General features: G+C 46.5%; 1 protein-coding gene across 1 annotated transcript in view; it reads right to left on the bottom strand.

Annotated features, from left to right (window-relative positions):
* dlgap2b (discs, large (Drosophila) homolog-associated protein 2b) overlaps positions 1–21821 on the bottom strand; it is a 55884-nt gene that overhangs the window by 13130 nt on the left and 20933 nt on the right. The window contains exon 2 of the mRNA XM_063001564.1: positions 606–1714. Within this exon, the coding sequence (XP_062857634.1) occupies positions 606–1643 (1038 nt within the window). The 5' untranslated portion in view covers positions 1644–1714. The remainder of the gene's footprint in view (positions 1–605; positions 1715–21821) is intronic.

The following is a 21821-nucleotide window of genomic DNA, read 5'->3' as shown; positions in this document are numbered from 1 at the left end:
AACATCAGACCCCAAAAAAGGAGAACATCAGACCCCAAAAAGTAGGACATCAGACCCCAAACACGAGAGCATCAGACCTCAAAAAGGAGGAACATCAGACCCCCCAAAAAAGGAACATCAGACCTTAAAAATTAGAACATCAGACCCCAAAAAGGAGGAACATCAGACCCCAAAAAGGAGGACATCAGACCCCAAAAAGAAGAACATCAGACACCAAAAAGAACGAACATCAGACCCCATAAATGAGAACCTCAGACCACAAAAAGGAGAACATCAGACCCCAGAATGGAGAAAATCAGACATCAAAAAGAATAAAACATCAGACCCCAAACACGAGAGCATCAGACCCCAAAAAGAAGAAACATCAGACCCCCCAAAATTGAGGAAGTCAGACCCCAAAAAGGAGAACACTAGTCAGCTCCCCCCAGGTGGAACCAAAACAGTCAGTGAAAGTGAGCTCATAAGTGAGAAATCGGACGCGGAGGGATTGTTCATTTTTAAAACAAAGACGGATTGTAAACAAACAAGCTGCTCCAGCACATGATCATTAGGATTATCATCACTACTCTGAAGCGAGTCACTGACCTCACCTCACCTGAACTCACCTGCAGATAGGGGCCGGGCCGCAGGGACGACTTCAGGTCGGAGGGCCTCTCCAGGTTGAGCGAGGATTTTCGGTAGGCCTCTTTGGCCTGGCTGACGGTGAGCGTGGACCAGGAGCTCCTCTTCATGAACTTGCCCTCGGGCGGGGCGGCGGCGATCTCGCAGGCCGAGCACTTGACGTCGTTGCTGCTCTTTGAGGTTTTGAGTGAGTAGTCACCAAAGTGTTGACGCCCGGAGTCGGGGACGCAGTGACTGGCGTGATGCCGGGTCACGCCGGCGGGGGCGCGGAAGGCGACGTCGGCGTCCAGGTTATCGTCCGAGGTCCACCAGGTCCCCGAGCGGTGCTTGCGCTCCTTGCTCTTGCTGCGCTTGACTCCGGGTTTGGACTGGTGGTGGGCGCCGTGATGGTGAGCCCCGCCGTCCCCGCCTTTAGCACCATTCGTTTTGGACGAGCCCTCCAGCGAGTGCGACTTGGTGAAGAGCTTCTGGACGGAGTGCACCAGGTGCCGGATCCGCCCGGGACTCTCGCTGCGCTGCTCGGGGCCGGAAGCACGTTGGTACTGCAGCGTGTGGAAGCCGTCGCGCCGCACCGGGCGCTGCTTCTCGAACTGATCCATGAGGTTGGTGGGGATGCGGTTGCCCTTGCCGGCGGGGTGATGCGAGGTGAAGGGCGGCGCGGGCACGGCGGAGGTGGCGATGGTGGCGCAGTCGTCCCGCGAGGGCGCGTCGTAGTACTGCGAGCCGTAGTGCATCCGGGGGAAGGTGCTGCTGGAGACGTGCTCGCCGGCGGGCGCGGGCTGCAAGACCGTGGGCGAGAGCATCATGCAGTCCGAGTGGATGGAGCTCCGGGGCGAGTAGCGCTGGCGCTGCTGGTACTCCACGCCCAGGCTCTCGGTGGGGCTGAGCAGGTACGTGTGGCGCATGTCGGCCGGATGGACGCCATGGTAGTCGTGAGCTCGCTCGAATTCCACCGGGCCACACGGCGAATGAAGTGAGGGGAGGTGATGATGCTGGCCACGCCCGCCTGATAAGCCCTTCATGTTCCCTGTTGGGGGCGGACGTCCGTCCTCATCGGCGTCTCGTGAGGGGGACCGTGGGGTGGACGGGGGGTCTGGAACAGAAGAAGAGAAGTGGGGTGTGGAAATGTCATGAGCTTGCTTTTTGATTTTGTACAGAGAGGAATAAACATGTGTGGGGTCGACGCCCCAGCATCAGGGGTCATGGGGACCTCATGCAGAAGGTGGATTTGCTACCTTAAACTGTCCCTAGTTGTAATTTCCCCACTTACTTAGGTACACACCCACTCAGGTCACTCATTTACCCACTCACTCAAGTCCCCACCCACTCAGGTCAGTCATTTACCCACTCAACTATTTACCCACCCACTCAGGTGCACACTGATGTAGGTACACACTTACTCAAGTCCCCACCAACTCAGGTCACTCATTTACACACCCACTCAGGTACACACCCACTCAAATCACTCATTTGCCCACTCATTTATTTACCCACCCACTCAGGTACACCCACCTAATTTACTCATTTACCCACTCACTCAGGTCACCATTTTCACACACACACACACGCACACCTGAGGCTAATTCGCCCTTTTCACAGAGCCCGATGACGTATTTCCGGTTTCATTTAGCAGGGTAAACAAAGCGCCGCTATAATGGAGTTCACTGCGTCTCTGCATAATTTGTTTGTTGAAATATTTAATTTTGCCTTAAAAAATGTACATAAACCAGCACTGAGAATATATTTAGACATTTGTTTGTAGTAATTTGTTTTTGTTAAGTGCACAAAAAGAAACATTTTACCCTTAAATGCAAAAATAAACATGTTCACTGAGACAATATTAATATTGTGTTCTAAAGAATGCATTAGTTTTAATAACCGTAACTGAATTGACAAACAAACAAAAGGCAGAGTAAAAGAAGGTTAAAATGTCTTTGATTTATTATATTAGTAAATATTTATGAAAGTATGCAAACTTGAATTACTTTAATTCATTAAAATGATCATCTTAATTCATGAAACATTTTTCCATATCCAGTGTTGTTTCAACAGAAGCAACATCAACATACAAAAACATCCTCTAGACAATAACCATAACACCTGAACAACTAACCATAGAGAAACCATATTTGCTTGAGGAAGAGTCAAGTCAAGTCACCTTTATTTCTATAGCACATTTAAAAGACAACGTGCGTCAACCAAAGTGCTGTACATTAAAATCAAGTATAAATAACACTCAACTATGCATATAACATTTAACAAATCATTAACATACATACAAAATAACATACATACGCACCAACATATAAATCAAATAAAACCACTAAAACAAAGATGGCTATGACAACCCAAAAAATATTAAAAACTTATTCATTAAGAAGACTCAATTGCCAAAGAAAACAAATAAGTTTTTTAATTTGACTTAAAGGCATCTATTGTGTGGGACTCCTTTATGAAAAGTGGAAGACTATTCCAGAGTCTTGGGGGCAGCTACAGAAAAGGCCCTGTCACCCTTAAACCTCATTTGAGAACGTGGAATAGCTAAGAGCAGTTGGTTAGAGGATCGTAGAGCTCATGGAGTGGAGTAAACACAGAGAAGGTCAACGATATAGCTCGGAGCCAAGCCATGTAAAGCCTTAAAAACAAGTAATAGAACTTTAAATTCTATCCTATATTTGACTGGTAACCAATGCAATGATGCAAGTATGGGGGTAATGCTCTCCCTTTTCTTGGTACCTGTCAGGAGCTTCGCGGCTGCATTTTGAACCAGCTGTAGACGTGACAAGCTTGACTGACTGATTCCCAAGTACAGTGAATTGCAAAAATCGATACGCGAGGAAATAAAAGCATGCACTACTGTTTCCAAATCATTAAAAGAAAGGATACTTTTCATTTTAGCAATGTTCCTAAGTTGAAAGAAACTAGCTCTCACAACAGCATTAACTTGTTTCTCAAACTTAAGAGCGGGATCAAAAATGACACCCAGATTTTTTACATGGCTATTTACATACGATGTTAATGGCCCCAGATCATTAGCTATGGCCCTGAGTGGTTGAGAAAAGTGATGAAAAGGTTTAAGCATGTAAGCAGAGTTTTGTACAAAGTAAATTAGAAAAAATACATGAATCTGAACTGAAATATTCTAGAACCTGAAAATGACTTATTGAATTGTTATTATTATTGAAATAATTCAGCTTAGGTTGGTCTGTCAGAAACAGAATCTGCTTTATTTCATTCTCCAGCTCCATCACCTTGTGCTCCAGCTCCTGTATCCTTGCAGATGCAGCATCCACTGCACCTGTGACAAAAGAAGGAACACATTACATTACTATATTCTTTTACATTAAATATCTAAAATGAAGTCAAAAGATGAGCTGGACATTCATTCAGGCTATATTCTAGACTCTTTAGACTGTTATTCAGGAAGTATTGCATCTTTACACTGTTATTCAGATAAATATAGTATCTTTAGACTGTTATATTGGTATATTTAGTTGTAATGTTACTCACCACCGGGAGACGGAGGATGCCAGTAATCATGCTCCATAACATTAGCCATAGGCTCATTTAGCATAGCTCCCGGTTCCTGCTCGTCTCTCTCTCCCGTTGCGGCTTCAATGTTACTTGCCCTCTCGTATGGTGCCTGACGATCCTTCCGACTCCCAAAATCATTCCAGGCAAATCGCGATGGAACCGATCCCTTTCTAAGTCTAACTCTGCTCCCTCCCTCTTTCACATACAACTCCTCAGGCTTGAAGTGCAGGCCACACACATACGTACTGCCACGCAGAATAGTACATTTGGCACCTAATTGCAGTAATCCATTTAAGGCGTAAATGTACATTGTTAGGGAAGTCGTGAAAATTTCAATGTGGATGTTTTCTTTTATTCTTAGAGCAAAAAGGTACGCTACAGTAGCACTTGCTATGCTGCTCCATTTTACCGGTACGGCTAAGCTGCACTGTTTACCCTGCTATTTTTTACTTCCGCATTCCAAACCCGGAAATGTGAAAAGGGTCTATTAGTGTCTCCAATTAACCTGACTGCATTCTGTCTTTGTACTGTGAAAGAAAACCCACACAGACACTGAGAGAACATGCAAAACTACACACAGAAAGCCAGGACCTTCTTGCTGTGAGGCAACAGCACTACCCATCAAGGCACGGTGAATTTTATGCATCTGTGAGTTTGATTATAACATGTGAACATGATGTGTAGATGAGGCGTCCACATACTTTTGGCCACATTAGCACAGACTGAGAATAACCCCCCCCCGGCTGAGGTTCAGTCCCGGTCCTGAAGGGGGCGGAACATTCCTGCTTCCCTCAGACTGTTTAAAGCTCCTGATCCTCTGCAGTACGTGACAGGGTCGCCGAGGGGATGCACTGTTGTCATGGTAACCAGTGCGGGAAAACACCAGCGATCTTTAAAGGGGTTTTCAAGGTTGCGAGAGGAGAGTCGGGGGGGAATCCTGACTCGCCTCATTCATTCATCCGGAGTCTCATTCATTTATCCATCAAGAGTCTCATTCATTCATCAGGAGTCTCATCCATTCATCCAGAGTCTCATTCATCCATCAAGAGTCTCATTCATCCATCAAGAGTCTCATTCATTCATCAGGAGTCTCATCCATTCATCCAGAGTCTCATTCATCCATCCAGAGTCTCATTCATCCATCAAGAGTCTCATTCATCCATCAAGAGTCTCATTCATCCATCAAGAGTCTCATCTATTCATCAGGAGTCTCATTCATTTATCAAGAGTCTCATTCATTCATCCGGAGTCTCATTCATTTATCCATCAAGAGTCTCATTCATTCATCAGGAGTCTCATCCATTCATCCAGAGTCTCATTCATCCATCAAGAGTCTCATTCATCCATCAAGAGTCTCATTCATCCATCAAGAGTCTCATCTATTCATCAGGAGTCTCATTCATTTATCAAGAGTCTCATTCATTCATCCGGAGTCTCATTCATTTATCCATCAAGAGTCTCATTCATTCATCAGGAGTCTCATCCATTCATCCAGAGTCTCATTCATCCATCAAGAGTCTCATTCATCCATCAAGAGTCTCATTCATCCATCAAGAGTCTCATTCATTCATCCATCAGGAGTCTCATCCATTCATCCATCTGGACTCATCCATTCATCAAGAGTTTCACTCATTCATCAGGAGTCTCATCCATTTATCCATCTGGACTCTCATCCATTCATCAAGAGTCTCATCCATTCATCCAGAGTCTCATTCATCCATCAAGAGACTCATTCATTCATCCATCAGGAGTCTCATCCATTCATCCATCTGGACTCATCCATTCATCAAGAGTTTCACTCATTCATCAGGAGTCTCATCCATTTATCCATCTGGACTCTCATCCATTCATCAAGAGTCTCATCCATTCATCAAGAGTTTCATTCATTCATCAAGAGTTTCATTCATTCATCAGGAGTCTAATTCATTCATCAAGAGTCTCATCCATTCATCAAGAGTTTCATTCATTCATCAGGAGTCTTATTCATTCATCAAGAGTCTCATTCATTCATCAAGAGTTTCATTCATTCATCAGGAGTCTTATTCATCCATCAAGAGTCTCATCCATTCACCAAGAGTCTCATCCATTCATCCATCAAGAATCTCATTCATTCATCCAGAGTCTCATTCATTCATCCAGAGTCTCATCCATATCTCAGGAGTCTCATCCATTTATCAAGAGTCTCATTCATTCATCCATCAAGAATCTCATTCATTCATCCAGAGTCTCATCCATATCTCAGGAGTCTCATCCATTTATCAAGAGTCTCATTCATTCATCCATCAAGAGTCTCATTCATTCATCCATCAAGAGTCTCATCCATCCATCAGGAGTCTCATCCATTCATCCATCAGGAGTCTCATTTATTCATTAGGAGTCTTACTCATTCATCAAGAGCTCCCAGACTTTAACTCATCATGTGACTAACACACGCCCCCTCCGACACGTGTGCAGTACACACCGCTTCTTTTCACCTGCACCGGGCGGGTTCACACGGAGAGCCGTGTCACGCACGGAGAGTCACGCACTGATCCCCATTATCCCCCGTCTCTGTGCAGCACCTCAATCAGCCAGCAGAGGGCGTCACTGCAGCAGTTATGAGGAACCTCGTTATAACTCATTAGTGGAACATTTACACCCACAGATGAGTGAGGAACACTGTACAGGCCTGTGATCAAGTGTCCACATACTTTTGCCTACACAATGGTTCACAATTAAAAACCATCCTAAAATGTGATGATGCAGCTGTACAGGATTACAGACGTGAGTTTTTATGTTCCACACTGAGCCGCTGTGGTTCTCAGGTCATGGAGTGCACCAATCCACCCACCCGCACGCCCACTCACACCAGTCAGTACTGGTTCAGTGATGTTCAATCAACACGCCAAATTATTTTCACTCAGCGCTCGACTAACGAGCAGAGACTCACACGCTGTATGGTCAAAAGTATTAGGACGCCCCTTAGAATGATGAAACTCAGGTGTTTAGGGAAGAAAGACTCCAGTCAGTAATTAGAAGGGGCGTCCCAATACTTTTGCAGTTGGGCAGCATGGTGGTGCAGCTGGTAGTGTAGGTGCTGCACATGAACTCACAGTAATCCGGTGCCCTGGGTTTGATCCTTAACTTCAGCCATGTGTGCGGACGGGTTTCCTCCAGGTAATCCGGCGCTCTCCTAACCCCTGAAACCATGCAGAAGGTGTATTGGCAATGGAGCGAGTAAGTAAACGTGTAGGCGTGGTGCCATGTCCGGCATCTCCGTCGTTATTCCCCTCTCCGTTTCTCTCCCGTCTCGCTGCATCGTCGCAGAGAGCAACGATAACGAAGATGCGGTTACCAAGGCAACTAAACAGATCTAACTCGGGCGCGCTGCTTCGTTATTTCCACGTGACAGAAACACGGGTCACACCTACGCTCGGGTCAGGGGGCACTGGGTGCAGGACAGGGGTCAAAGGTGTTCTGGGTTCTGTACATCAGCTTTACAAGGGAAAATACAACAACCTGGAAGAAGCACGGTGAGGAGGATGAACAGAGAGGCAAAACAACTAATAATTAGACATATCCAGTTCCCCTCAACTGCATTCCCAAACTCCAACATGAACCGTGTGCGACAGGTTCCTACACTGAGCTTTAACAGGCACTAAACTGAACAATTGTTCGCTCACTCATGCAGGTGCTTTGACCAGACACTAGGGGTCACTGTCGCACTGACTTCCATCCCTCAGGCACAGCAGGTACAAGCGCCTGACCAGCAGACTCGACGATTAGATATCTGTAACACACCAGGACGGGACACCAATTTCACTGAAAGCCTTCGGGATGAACCGGAATGTCGACTGTGAGCCAGGCCTTCTGGTCTAACATAAGAGCAGCACAAATTCCCACAGACAGCCTCCACTCTCCTGGAAAGGCTTTCTGTATGATGATTGGAGTGGGTCAGGGTGCACTGGGTTCTGTACATCAGCTTCACAAGGGAAAATAGAACAACCTGGAAGAAGCCCGGTGAGGAGGATGAACAGAGGCAAAACAACTAATAATTAGACATATCCAGCTCCCCCCAACATGCTTTGAGCAGACACTAGGGGTCGCTGTTGCAGACTCGACGGTTGGATATTTGTAACACACCAGGACAGGACACCAAGCTCACTAAAAGCCTCTGGGATGAACTGGAATGCCGACTGTGAGCCAGGCTATCGGACCAGGAATCAGAAGGTCGCCAGTTTATACCCCACCGCTGCCAAGCCGCCACCGTCGGGCCCTTAAGCCGGGCACTTAACCCTAAATGAAGTGGGACGCGGATCGAATAAATGTTTACACACACACACACTGGATTCGAGGCTGAGAGGAGTTCGGCTTGTTCTCTCTAAAACCATGCAGAAGGTGGATTGGATGCTCCGAATCGCCCGAGACCGATCGGTGCCCGGCGCCCCCCTTCGTTCCTAAAGATGGGACAGACCCACCTCGAACTCGAATACAGAAATGAAGCGGGCAGAGGAGAAACGTGTCGCGGGTGTCGTTACTCCAGCCTCGTGAGAATAATTCACCTGCAGCGCGGCACCGAGAGAAGAGCCGCCACCGCGAGCCATAAATATAAGGACGGGGCGCGCTCGCCGATTCGGAACCCCGCGGTTTAAAAAACAATGATTTCAGGTCAACGGTTTTATTAGACTCGGTTCAGACCGTTACATCAGACCGTGTGCATTTATTTCTGGAACCCAAAAATAAAAGTGCTCCTGTGGACTCGCTACTCCATCCGTCAGAATAAACACGGCCTGATGGGACGTTTGGCTGCTGGAACTTTCCCAGTGCAGCGTTTACACTGATGTGGAGGTGACAGGGTCACTAATAAGTACAAATCTCATCTACCAGAGCATCAGCAGAGCTCTGTGCTCGGCTAGCTTCAGAGAGAATAAACCTAAATAATCCCAGTCCAAAATCAGAGTTTAGGGCCTTCCCTAAACCGTCTGAAGCATATCATTTCAGTTAACAACTGGTCAACGATTAGAAGGGGCGTCCCGATACTTCTGTCCATATCATGAACATTCAGGCGAACGTTTAACTCAAGCAGTGACTCAACAGAGCCAAATGTTTGTGGACGCCCGGTTATCTGACAGCTTATCTGACGTCCTGTTCTGTAACAGTCCATCCCAGCTATCCCTGCCATAACAGATTCCACTCCTCTGAGCTTCCATTCTTCTTTGGATGAGACGTCTGGTTCACAATCAGGGTTCTACTTCGTAATTTGGCTACACTGGCTATAATTGGCTGTAATTTGGGTAGACTGAGTATAATGTGGCTGTATTTTGCCTATAGTGGCTATAATGTGGCAGCAATTCAGCTGTAATTTGGCTACACTGGTTATAATATGGTAATAAGCTGTAATAATACTGTGATGTTACTGTAATTTGGCTACACTGGTTATAATATGGTAATAAACTGTAATAATACTGTGATGTTACTGTAGACGAATCACATTTATTCTGCGTTTCATACAGTCGGCAGAATAATGATCTCCAAGATTAAAAGTACGTTATTTTGAGCGCTTATGAAGCTCATCTGTGTCGCTCTGTACCAATTTGTTCGAGCCGCTTTAGCTAATTAGTAGTCGTTATGCAAATGTCGGCAGGAGTCGCGCTGATCGCTGTGATCTGTTCTGTTGGACACGGCAGAGCGACACAAATCAAACCCAAAAACATGTTTCCCTGAGAGCCAGACGTAGCCCAGCGGTCAGAATGTGCTAATGTTCGGGGTTTAGTGATGCAGCAAACAGGTAGTAAAGCTAACGGCTAACAGTTAAGCATCATGGAACCTTCAACCAAGAACCTTTAACTTTCTGAAGTTCCTCCTCAGACGTTTCCTCACTCTGGCATTTTTAACATTTACATTTACAGTATTTAGCAGACGCCTTTTATCCAAAGTGCCTTACATTACAGTTACAGTATACAGTCTGAGCAATTGGGCCTTGCTCAAGGGCCCAACAGCAGCAACCTGGCCTGAACCAGCAACCTTCTGATTACTAGTCCAGCACCCTAACCACTAGGCTATGGCTTGCCTCTGGTACAAATAAACTCCAATCAAGGAACATGAACCTTTTTTTAAAGAGAGACCGCTTCTCTTCACCTGAACCAGGTTCATACGGAGATCCGTATCGTGCACAGAGAGTCATGCACCGATTTCCATTATCCCCAATCACTGTGCAGCGCCTCATTCAGCCAGCAGAGGTCGTAACTGCAGCAGTTATGAGGAATCACTACGGCCCTCCCTCCCTCAGACCAGCCGATCACCGTCCGTAACGGGCACAAAGCCGACTGATAGCACCACCTTTATTTAATTCACATTTCTGATTTGTGTCCCGGCAGAAACAGCGCCCCCTACTGCCCTGGCATTCTGGGAAACTGCACCTTGTGCCCTGTTTTGGGCTGTAAAATGTTCGGCAACCAGTAAAATGACCCAATAATGCCACCACATACACAGAAAACTGAAGGAAACTAACGAGTGCAGATTTTACCGATAGAAAAATAGATAAATAAATAAATATAAATAAATAATCCCTCCAGACTCGGGTGCGGTGTGAGCGGCCCGATTCCCAAAACTGAGAATCTCACTTTAGAAAATGTGACGGCAACAAATTCACACCGGCGCACAGAGAAAAACACAACGTGTGAAACACTCGCTGCGTTCGGCCTCACTAACGCCAGTCAGACGCCTAAAAATACCCCCCGACACCCCCACTGCATTGTTTCTATAGGAACTGCGCCCCATCAGCACCCCCCATCAGCGCCTCCCTTCAGCGGTTCCACCAGCCGTACAGACAGAGACATGGAACGTGCCGGGTCGGGATTTTAATGATTATTAATAGTTTGTTTCTCCAAATTACACAAATATAGATTTAAATAAATTACACACTTTATTTTGCTCAGGGTTCTCATTCGTGTACCGACAGATCGGCGCCCCCTAGTGCCCTGGCACTCTGTGAAATGGCACATTTTGCCCTGTTTTGGGCTGCAGAATGTTCAGCAACCGGGAAAATTACGTTCCACATTCAAGGTCACGTTTAATTTCCACGAATAAACAGTGGATTCAGAAAGTATTCGGACACCACAAGTTTTTGCACCTTGTTGTGTTGTGGACTCGATCCTGAATGGGTAGAACTGGCATTTTTAGCACCAACCTGCACGTCATCAGCCAGAATGATGAAGTGAGAAGGTCATCACAAGGAAGACAAATTTCATTTCCATATTTGGCATTTCCTGTAATGTTAAACATTGTTTATTATTTTATTTAGGTAAATAACACAATAAATAATCCATACATACACACTATACATACGTCGGGGGGCGTTTCCTTTACGTCAAACACATTAACCATCAATTCTGACGGACACCGTCATCCAAAGAGACTCACAACTATGACTGAATACAATTTGAGCAATTGAGGCTCAAGGGCCCAACAGTGGCGACTTGGAAGTGGAGGGGCTTGAACCGGCGACCTTCTGATTACTAGTCCAGCATTCAAGCGCTGAGCTACCATCACCCTACGTTTACCTCCAGTGAACTAGGGAATTGGATACGACCAGATTGGGAGAACTGTCTGTTTTACCACCGTTTTATCCTGGTCAAGGTCGCAGTGGGTGCAGTTTCACTGGCGAAAGGTAGGAAACATCCTGGAGAGGTCACCAAACACACACACACACACACACTCACTTTCTTAACCGCTTATCCAATCAGGGTCGTGCTGGGTCGCTGGAGCCTATCCCAGCTTTTCAATGGGTGCAAGGCACCAATAACACCCAGGACGGGGCGCCAGTCCATCACAGGGCACACACACACACACACACACACACACACACACACACTCATACACACACCCATTCATCTATAGGGTAATTCAGTGTCTCCACTTAATCTGACTGCATGTTTTTGTACTGTGTGAGGAAGCCGGAGCACCCGGAGGAAACCCACGCAGACACGGGGAGAACATGCAAACTCCACACAGAAAGTGAATGACTTTTTAAAACCTTCATCTCGTCTGTTATGTTTTTTAATCATAACACCCGCGTGATGCTTGACGCCTGATTGGACGTCTGAGACGTTTAATTCCACACCGCCGTGTTGTGAAAACTCTCATTAGTTCCGCTCTCGTGAGCAGGCGTTCCTGAACACCGCGTAGCTTCATCCCGGTGCTCTTTACTGCACATCTGCATCTGCATCTGCACCGTCCAGTCTCCCGGCACCGCAGGACCCCGGGGGGTAAAAGAAAACGCCCCCGGCTCGCCCTCACGCGGAACACGAGCGGCTCCGGGTAATTAAAGGCACGGGTCGGTTTCAATCTGAAGCACTCGAGTACATCTGACACCACTGAGATGCTTCCATCACAAACCAAACCAAACCAGTACCATGCTAAAACCAAACCAGTACCATGCTAAAACCAAACCAGTACCTAACCAGTACCACGCTAAAACCAAACCAGTACCATGCTAAAACCAAACCAGTACCATGCTAAAACCAAACCAGTACCTAACCAGTACCACGCTAAAACCAAACCAGTACCATGCTAAAACCAAAACCAAACCAGTACCATGCTAAAACCAAACCAGTACCTAACCAGTACCACGCTAAAACCAAACCAGTACCTAACCAGTACCACGCTAAAACCAAACCAGTACCATGCTAAAACCAAAACCAAACCAGTACCATGCTAAAACCAAACCAGTACCACGCTAAAAACAAACCAAACCAAACCAGTACCATGCTAAAACCAAAACCAAACCAGTACCATGCTAAAACCAAACCAGTACCTAACCAGTACCACGCTAAAAACAAACCAAACCAAACCAGTACCATGCTAAAACCAAACCAGTACCATGCTAAAACCAAAACCAAACCAGTACCATGCTAAAACCAAACCAGTACCATGCTAAAACCAAACCAGTACCATGCTAAAACCAAACCAGTACCTAACCAGTACCACGCTAAAACCAAACCAGTACCATGCTAAAACCAAAACCAAACCAGTACCATGCTAAAACCAAACCAGTACCTAACCAGTACCACGCTAAAACCAAACCAGTACCATGCTAAAACCAAAACCAAACCAGTACCATGCTAAAACCAAACCAGTACCACGCTAAAAACAAACCAAACCAAACCAGTACCATGCTAAAACCAAAACCAAACCAGTACCATGCTAAAACCAAACCAGTACCTAACCAGTACCACGCTAAAAACAAACCAAACCAAACCAGTACCAAACCAGTACCATGCTAAAACCAAACCAGTACCATGCTAAAACCAAAACCAAACCAGTACCATGCTAAAACCAAACCAGTACCATGCTAAAACCAAACCAGTACCATGCTAAAACCAAAACCAAACCAGTACCATGCTAAAACCAAACCAGTACCATGCTAAAACCAAAACCAAACCAGTACCATGCTAAAACCAAAACCAAACCAGTACCATGCTAAAACCAAAACCAAACCAGTACCATGCTAAAACCAAACCAGTACCTAACGAGTACCACGCTAAAAACAAACCAAACCAAACCAGTACCATGCTAAAAACAAACCAAACCAAACCAAACCAGTACCTAACCAGTACCACGCTAAAAACAAACCAGTACCAAACCAGTACCATGCTATAAACACACCAGTACCACGCTAAAAACAAACCAGTACCACGCTAAAAACAAACCAGTACCATGCTATAAACACACCAGTACCACGCTAAAAACAAACCAGTACCAAACCAGTACCATGCTATAAACACACCAGTACCACGCTAAAAACAAACCAGTACCACGCTAAAAACAAAGCAGTACCATGCTATAAACACACCAGTACCACGATAAAACCATACCAGTACCACAGTTAACACACGGCTACTAACCAGGGTCCTTACACAGTGTTCAAGACCCCGCCCACTTTTTAGTCCTGTCTTTTCCCACCCGGCAGACTAGTGGCCAATTTATATATAAATAAAACAACAGATGAATAAATCAATCAAATCAATCAAATTAAAAACATAAATATCAGTTCCCTGCCTGACACGTGCTCTTATGTAGTTCTGAATGGGCACAAATTCCCACAGACATACTTCCTCAAATAGTACGTATAAAAAGAGCGGCTGTTGTCACGTTTGTTTTTGAAACAGGACGTCCAACAAGCTCACGGTCAGGAGTCCAAATACTTTTGGCCATATCGTGTGTATATAGATGCGCCCCCCCCCCAATCTCCAGACTCAGCCGTTACGACCCCCCCCCCAATCTCCAGACTCAGCCGTTACGACCCCCCCCTTCCTGCTATAAAAAACCCTCTGAACCGACTCCACACTCTCGGGGAGCAGATGATGGAACCCGCCCCTCATTGAGTCACGCTCTGGACACGTGGCTCCTTTCCTGGATGCTGTGACCAGTTGCTAGGCAACTCCGGAGATCTGCTCGCTTCCGTATGTTCATGACGGCCGGTGGGCAGCGGCACGAGAGCTCGGCACGGAGCGCCAGCGAGGAGGGACGTGAAGAAGGGTTTACGGCTCTCGCTGGAGCTCGTTGGTTAAGCATTACGAGGCGCGTTCGGATTTTCTCCTCCGTGCTTTTACTTTAATTACCGCGGTTAAAAATCAGCACTGATATCAGCAAGTAGCGGCAATAAGAACACACACACGAAACAAAACCATAACGACGCACCTCAGAGGGATGATTAACCTTCATTAATAAACCAACAGGGCCTGGGACCTGCACTGAGAGCGCACTGCTGCTAGTTCGGTTGTTTCTAGCTGGTCAGACTGAAAAAAAACCATCTTGAGAAAAAAAATGACATTTACACCATACAGCCAAAAGTGTTTGGATGCCTGACCGCAAGCTCGTCAGATGTCCGGTTTTGAAAACAAACTGTATTAAAACAGAGTGACCTCTACGTGACTCTAAAGCTATAACAACAGCCGCTCTTCTGAGAAGCTTCTCACCAGACTGTATGGGAATTTGTGCCCGTTCAGTCAACAAAGCATGGTCAGGGTCGTGGCGGGACCTATTTATTGGGTAAAGACATCACAGACAGGTCGCCAGTCCATCATAGGGCAAACACACACACACACACACATACACACACACACACACACACAGACCCATTTCTAGTAGCTACAGTTGTATGCATTTTAGACCTTGGACGTATAATTGTGGCGCAGTGGTGGAGTGAGTAGCACTGTCACCTCACAGAAAGAAGGACCTGGGTTAAATTCCCCAGTACAGCGATCCGGGTCCTTTTCCTCCGGGTGCTCCGGTTTCCTCCCACAGTACAAAGACCTGCAGTCATGTTACAGGTAAAAGTTGACCAGTGTGTGTTTGTGATGGGAGTTGCGACCTGTCTGGTGTGTAACCTACTGTCATTAAAAACTATGCCAACTGTTCAAGGTTAAGGGCCTCGCTCGGTGGGACTTAAACCAGCGACCTTCCGTTCACTGCAAGCGCTGAGCTATCTACACTACATGGGCAAAAGTATTGGGACACCTCCTCTAATTCTTAAATTAATGTGCTTCAGCCTGAACAGTCGCTAACAATATTACATTCAGTACATTATACGCTTACAGCTTTGCAGCAGCAGTTTAGGGAAGGTCCTTTCCTGTTCCAGCATGACTGAGTCTCACAGACACAGCTTGATGACTTTGGTGTGGAGCAACTCTAGTGGCTTGGACAGAGCCCCTGACTTGAACGAAATTGGCACACATTCCCACAGTCACAATCCAAAATCTCATGGTTACACTTTGCAGGAAATAAAAGGCTGTAAAAGATGTAAAGTGTGGCGCCGCTCAGGTGGTGCAGCGGTAAAAACACACGCTGGAACCAGAGCTGGATCTGGAATACATCGTATCGAGTCTCGGCTCTGCCTGCCGGCTGAGGCTGAGCGGCCACACGAACAACGATTGGCCTGTTGTTCAGATATGGGCGGGACTAAGTCTCTCTCTCATGACTGGTGCAGTTACGACCTCTGCTGGCTGACTGATGGCGCCTGCACAGAGATGAGAAAAGAGTGCTCTCAGGGTATGTCTCTCCATACACAGTGCTGAGCTGCACTGCACTCGTCAATGTGTAGGTGATGAGATGCATACAGCTGCTGCCCACATGTTGGAGGGGGCGTGGGTTAGCTTCGATCTCCTCAATCAGAGCCGAGGTCAGCATTGGTGGAGAGGAAGCGTGACGCAATCGGGCAATAGGACGTGTTTCATGTCTTCTGCTTAATGATCGGAACCACCGTGACCCTGACCAGGATAAAACAGTGATGAAAACAGACAGCGAATAAATGAATGAATGAAAAATCTTTTATTTTTCCTTAAATAATAAACAGTGAATAAATGATACTACAATAAAACTATTTTTACTAGATTCGGCTACGTTTACGCAACAGCCAATCGTTCTCTTTGGTCGGCTGACGACCCTCCTGCCCCCCCCAAACCGCCACATCTGAAATTCAGGCGCCAATGTGGACACGAACGCTCGCATCTCTGAAAGTTCACAAATCGAAGGTTTGTGTGTTCGGATTGCTTTAAGTAGTTTAGACAAACTGGATAAGGAAAGACTTCAGACGTCCACCTCCCATCATGAGGCCGAACGTAGCGGCTCGAACCCGCAGCCTCGAGGAACCGTCAGCACGGGGACCGGCAGCATCAGTCGGCCGGAAAGAACCCCCGGACCAGAACGCTGTGAGATCCGGAGACCGTCGGGACGATAAAAAGCTCCAAGCTTTACAGAAATACAGAAATAGAAATAAAACCATCCCACGATTCCTCCGAGCGGGAACCTACAGCGTCCTTTTATTATTGATTTCCCGAGCACAACACTTCCTACACAGGGAGGAAACGTCCTGCATTAATGTGCAGTTTATTCACAGAGCTAAACACACTGGAAAACACTAAATACAGTAAATAAACAGCCAAAAGCAAGCGTCCCATTACTTTTGCACATTCAACACAAATCACATTCAACACCAAGAGTAACGGAGCAGTGTAAAACGTCCAGGCGTTCGTTTGCTGTGAAGAACTCGTGTACGATGTTGTTATTTTATTATTATTATTATTGAATAATAATATGCATCATACGCACCTGATACGCTACAAAGCCATGATAATGTGGACACCCCTGTTAGGCTCTGTGGCATCAGGGGAATGTACCATCTCTCCCTGACGCCACAGGCCTTACAGAGCAGAAACGAGCTGTGCCTTTAATTACCTGGCCAGCTCGTTAGGGCGAAGTGGCTGCACCTGTGCCTTCCCTTATTTAAGGGATAGGTGCAGAGCTGTAGCCGTCGCACCTTCTGCTCTTGTTGGCTGATTCTTTTTTCTTTCTTTGAGTTTGTTTGACACTGCGGTGTCCTTTTATGTTTGTTGTTTTTTTATCTTTAGGTTGTGCCGCCGCACTGTGCCGCCGCCGCCGTGCCGCCGCCGCCGGGCCACCGCTAGTGGGCGCCACCAGGCCGCCGCCGCCGCTGTCGTGCCGCCGCCTGGTCGCCGCCCTCAGGTCGCCGTCGGGCCGCTGCCGCCGAGCCGCCGTGCCGCCGCCACCTAGAGACCCCATTATTGCGCCCAGAGGAACGTGACCCCCTCCCAGCTACCGCTGGTGACAGCGTCACGTTCCGCCCTCTGGAGCGCATGAGCAAATGGTCACTTCCCAGCCACCCTGGCTGGTGACAGCGCCTTTGCCTTTAACTTTTGAAACCCGCAAATCAATCACACCCGGTAGCTGGCATGGCTCTAGCCAGCATAAGTTGCTGGAAAGCGCCATGCCACGCAGCTATTGTCGGTGTTACCCCCCCTTCTTCGGCCAACAATAGCGCCGGGAGCGAGTCTGCCACTAGCGCCACTGTGGCAGGCTGTTAAAGCTCCCGGTCGGGAGGCAAGAGTCCTGGGTTCGCGCCTCGCGCTTCCCCTTTTCTTTTGTATGCTTTTTTTTGTTCCTTTTCAGCCCCCGACGTCCGGCTGCCTTCGGGATTCCCCGAAGTGTTTTTTGTTATTGTTATTCCTTTTATTTTATGTATATTATGTTTATGATTTAATAAATAAAACCCTTTTTAGTTAAACCTCCGCATCCTTGGGTCCTTCCTCCCCACCTCATAACAACCCCAAGAATAATTGTGTTAAAGCGTTTCAGTCGCACTCATTTCTGCATTTACTTTGACTTTTACTCAAAACAAACAGTTCAGAATTAGAGGCCTCGCTCAGGGGTCCAACATAAGCAGCTGGCAGTGGTGGGGCTTAAACCAGCAACCTTCTGTTCACTTACACCAGAGCTTTTCAAACCCACATATTGTTTATGATTTTTTTATCGAGACCCAGGAAACACAAACGAAACACAAAATAAAAAATAATTAATTAATTAATTAATACAAATCTGGTCACACTGTGGTTTACAAGATGTAATGTAAAGCCTCCACAAGGGGGCGTTTGTGTACATGTTCATTTCCTGTTTATGTGCCTGTTAAAATGTGATTATTTAATTAATTTAATTTAATTTTTTTGGCTTGCGACCCACCCAAAGGATCGCGACCCAGGATCTACACTACATGGGCAAGAGTATTAGGACGCCTCTTCTGATTACTGAATTCACTTTGAATTCTACTGCGCACAACAACCAAAACAAAGGATCGAACCCAGGTCCTGAGGACATGCTTTTGTGCAACATTCAGCTCACCAGCCCGAGTACAGGAAGCCCTTCCTGATCCAGTGTTAGCCAATCATGCCCACGCAGACGCCCGACCAGTCGATAGCACTGCTGAGATTCAAGCCCTGGATCACCAGATCTCAGCAGTAGTGGACTGGTTCACTCACACACACACACACACTCTCACCCGTGGTTCTGAATGAAGTGGTGTGAGAGAGCAGCTCCAGTGAATCACAGCAGCCCTGAGTGAGTTATAATGAATTATATCAGAGCTAAGGGCAACCTACACACATCTCACACACACACACACACACACACACACCTCACACTACACAATCTGTGTCAGGCACCATCATCATCACATCACCACCAACACTCATTCCATCAGCATCATCATCAATATCAGGATCAGCCTAAAGATTATCATCATCATTAAAAAAAGCAGCATTATGAACATCAGGGTCAGCATCAATCACAGCATCAATCACAGCATCATTGATCTCATTTAAGCAGCAGCATCATCAGGATCAGCTTCAGCATCAATCACAGCATCAACATCAGCACCAACATCACCATCAACATCATCACTGATTTCATTTAATCAGCAGCAGCATCATCAACATCAGCATCAATCACACCATCAACATCAGAATCAACATCATCATCCCATCAACAGCCATTATATTTCATCAGCATCAGGACCAACATCACTGATCATCATCAGTCTCATTATCAGCTTTAGCTTTAACATCAGCATCAATCACAGCATCAGCATCAGGCCCAACATCAGGACCAACATCACCATCAGCATCAGCATCAGCATCAATAACAGCATCAGCATCAATCACAGCATCAGCATCAGGCCCAACATCAACATAAACATCAGCATCAACACCAGGACCATCATCTCGACCAACATCACCATCAACAGCATCAATAACAGAATCAGCATCAGGACCAACATCAGCATCAATCACAGCATCAGGAGCAACATCAACATCAGCATCAATCACAGCAACAGCATCAGGACCAACATCAACATCAGCATCAGCATCAGCATCAACATCACCCCATCAACAGCCATTATATTTCATCAGCATCAGGACCAACATTACCGTCAACATCACTGAATTAATTTCATCATCATCAATCACAGCATCAGCATCAGCTTTAACATCAGCATCAATCACAGCATCAACATCAGGACCAACATCAGCATCAATCATAGCATCAGCATCAATAACAGCATCAACATCAGCATCAATCACAGCATCAGCATCAGGACCAACATTAGCATCAATCACAGCATCAGCATCAGGACCAACATCAATCACAGCATCAACATCAGGACCAACATCAACATCAGCATCAATCACAGCATCAGCATCAATAACAGCATCAACATCAGCATCAATCACAGCATCAGCATCAGGACCAACATCAGCATCAATTACAGCATCAGCATCAGGACCAACATCAACATCAATCACAGCATCAACATCAGGACCAACATCAACATCAGCATCAATCACAGCATCAGCATCAATAACAGCATCAACATCAGCATCAATCACAGCATCAGCATCAGGACCAACATCAGCATCAATCACAGCATCAACATCAATAACAGCATCAACATCAGCATCAATCACAGCATCAGGACCAACATCAACATCGATCACAGCATCAACATCACCATCAGCATCAACATCACAATCAGCACCAACATCAATCACAGCATCAGCATCAGGACCAACATCAATTACAGCATCAGTGACAGCATCAGCCTCAGGACCAACATCAGCATCAATCACAGCATCAGCATCAGGACCAACATCAACATCAGCATCAATCACAGCATCAGGACCAACATCAACATCAGCATCAATATCAATAACAGCATCAACATCAGCATCAATCACAGCATCAGGACCAACATCAACATCGATCACAGCATCAACATCACCATCAGCACCAACATCAATCACAGCATCAGCATCAGGACCAACATCAATCACAGCATCAGTGACAGCATCAGCTTCAGGACCAACATCACCATCAACCACAACATAAGCATCAGCATCAGGACCAACATCACCAACATTAATGTCAGTATCAGCACCATCTGATGGCCTTGGTATTCTTGCTCTCAGTTCAGAAACCAGTTTAAACCACACCCACTGCTAACAGGTGTAGAGAATCAGGTGACCAGGATGTAACCTTGTGAGGAAGGTCACCTCCTGTTCCGCTGTGCCTGAGGGAGGGAGCTCGACTGTGGACAGCGACACCTATGCTCCATCAGCTTCTACTGCCCGGCAGAGCAACCCAACAACAACCAGAACAACACGGCTGGGGTACAGAGCCACTGAAGGGCTACAGTTAGTCATTGTATACCCACAACATCTGTTCTCCTAGTGTAGATGATAAATAAATCAGTGTGGTGTCTCTGCTGTACGTTACTGTGAGACACCCTGACCACACCAGTGCAGTCCTGATGAGTGTTAGAGAGGAACCTGACTGGACTCGCCTGACCTACATGTTCTCACCACCGTCCCATCTATCAGCCTGAGAGTGTGTGTGTGAGTGTGTGTGTGTGAGTGTGTGTGTGAGTGTGTGTGTGTGTGTGTGTGTGTGTGAGTGTGTGTGTGAGTGTCCAGAATATCAATGCACTTTCACATTTAAATGGCAACCCGACTGCAGGATCATGTCACTCGCTGCCCACCAGCATCACAACAGGGAAATGACCACATGCCCACCCAACACACACACACACTCACACACACACAAACACACTTACACACCACACACACTTACACACCATACACACACTTACACACACACACACACACACACACACACACTCAGGATCCATCTTCCAAAGAGTTCTGATCCAGAAGAACGGACTGAACAGAGCGGGAAACACACACACACACACACACACACACACACACACACACACCGTGTGTTTATATTATGGACACACACTACAGTTCCTGAGCATCTCCATGGAAACAGGCTGGAGA

Source organism: Trichomycterus rosablanca, chromosome 9, assembly GCF_030014385.1.
Source record: "Trichomycterus rosablanca isolate fTriRos1 chromosome 9, fTriRos1.hap1, whole genome shotgun sequence".
Classification (NCBI taxonomy): Eukaryota; Metazoa; Chordata; class Actinopteri; order Siluriformes; family Trichomycteridae; genus Trichomycterus; species Trichomycterus rosablanca.
This window is presented reverse-complemented; position numbering and strand designations above follow the sequence as displayed.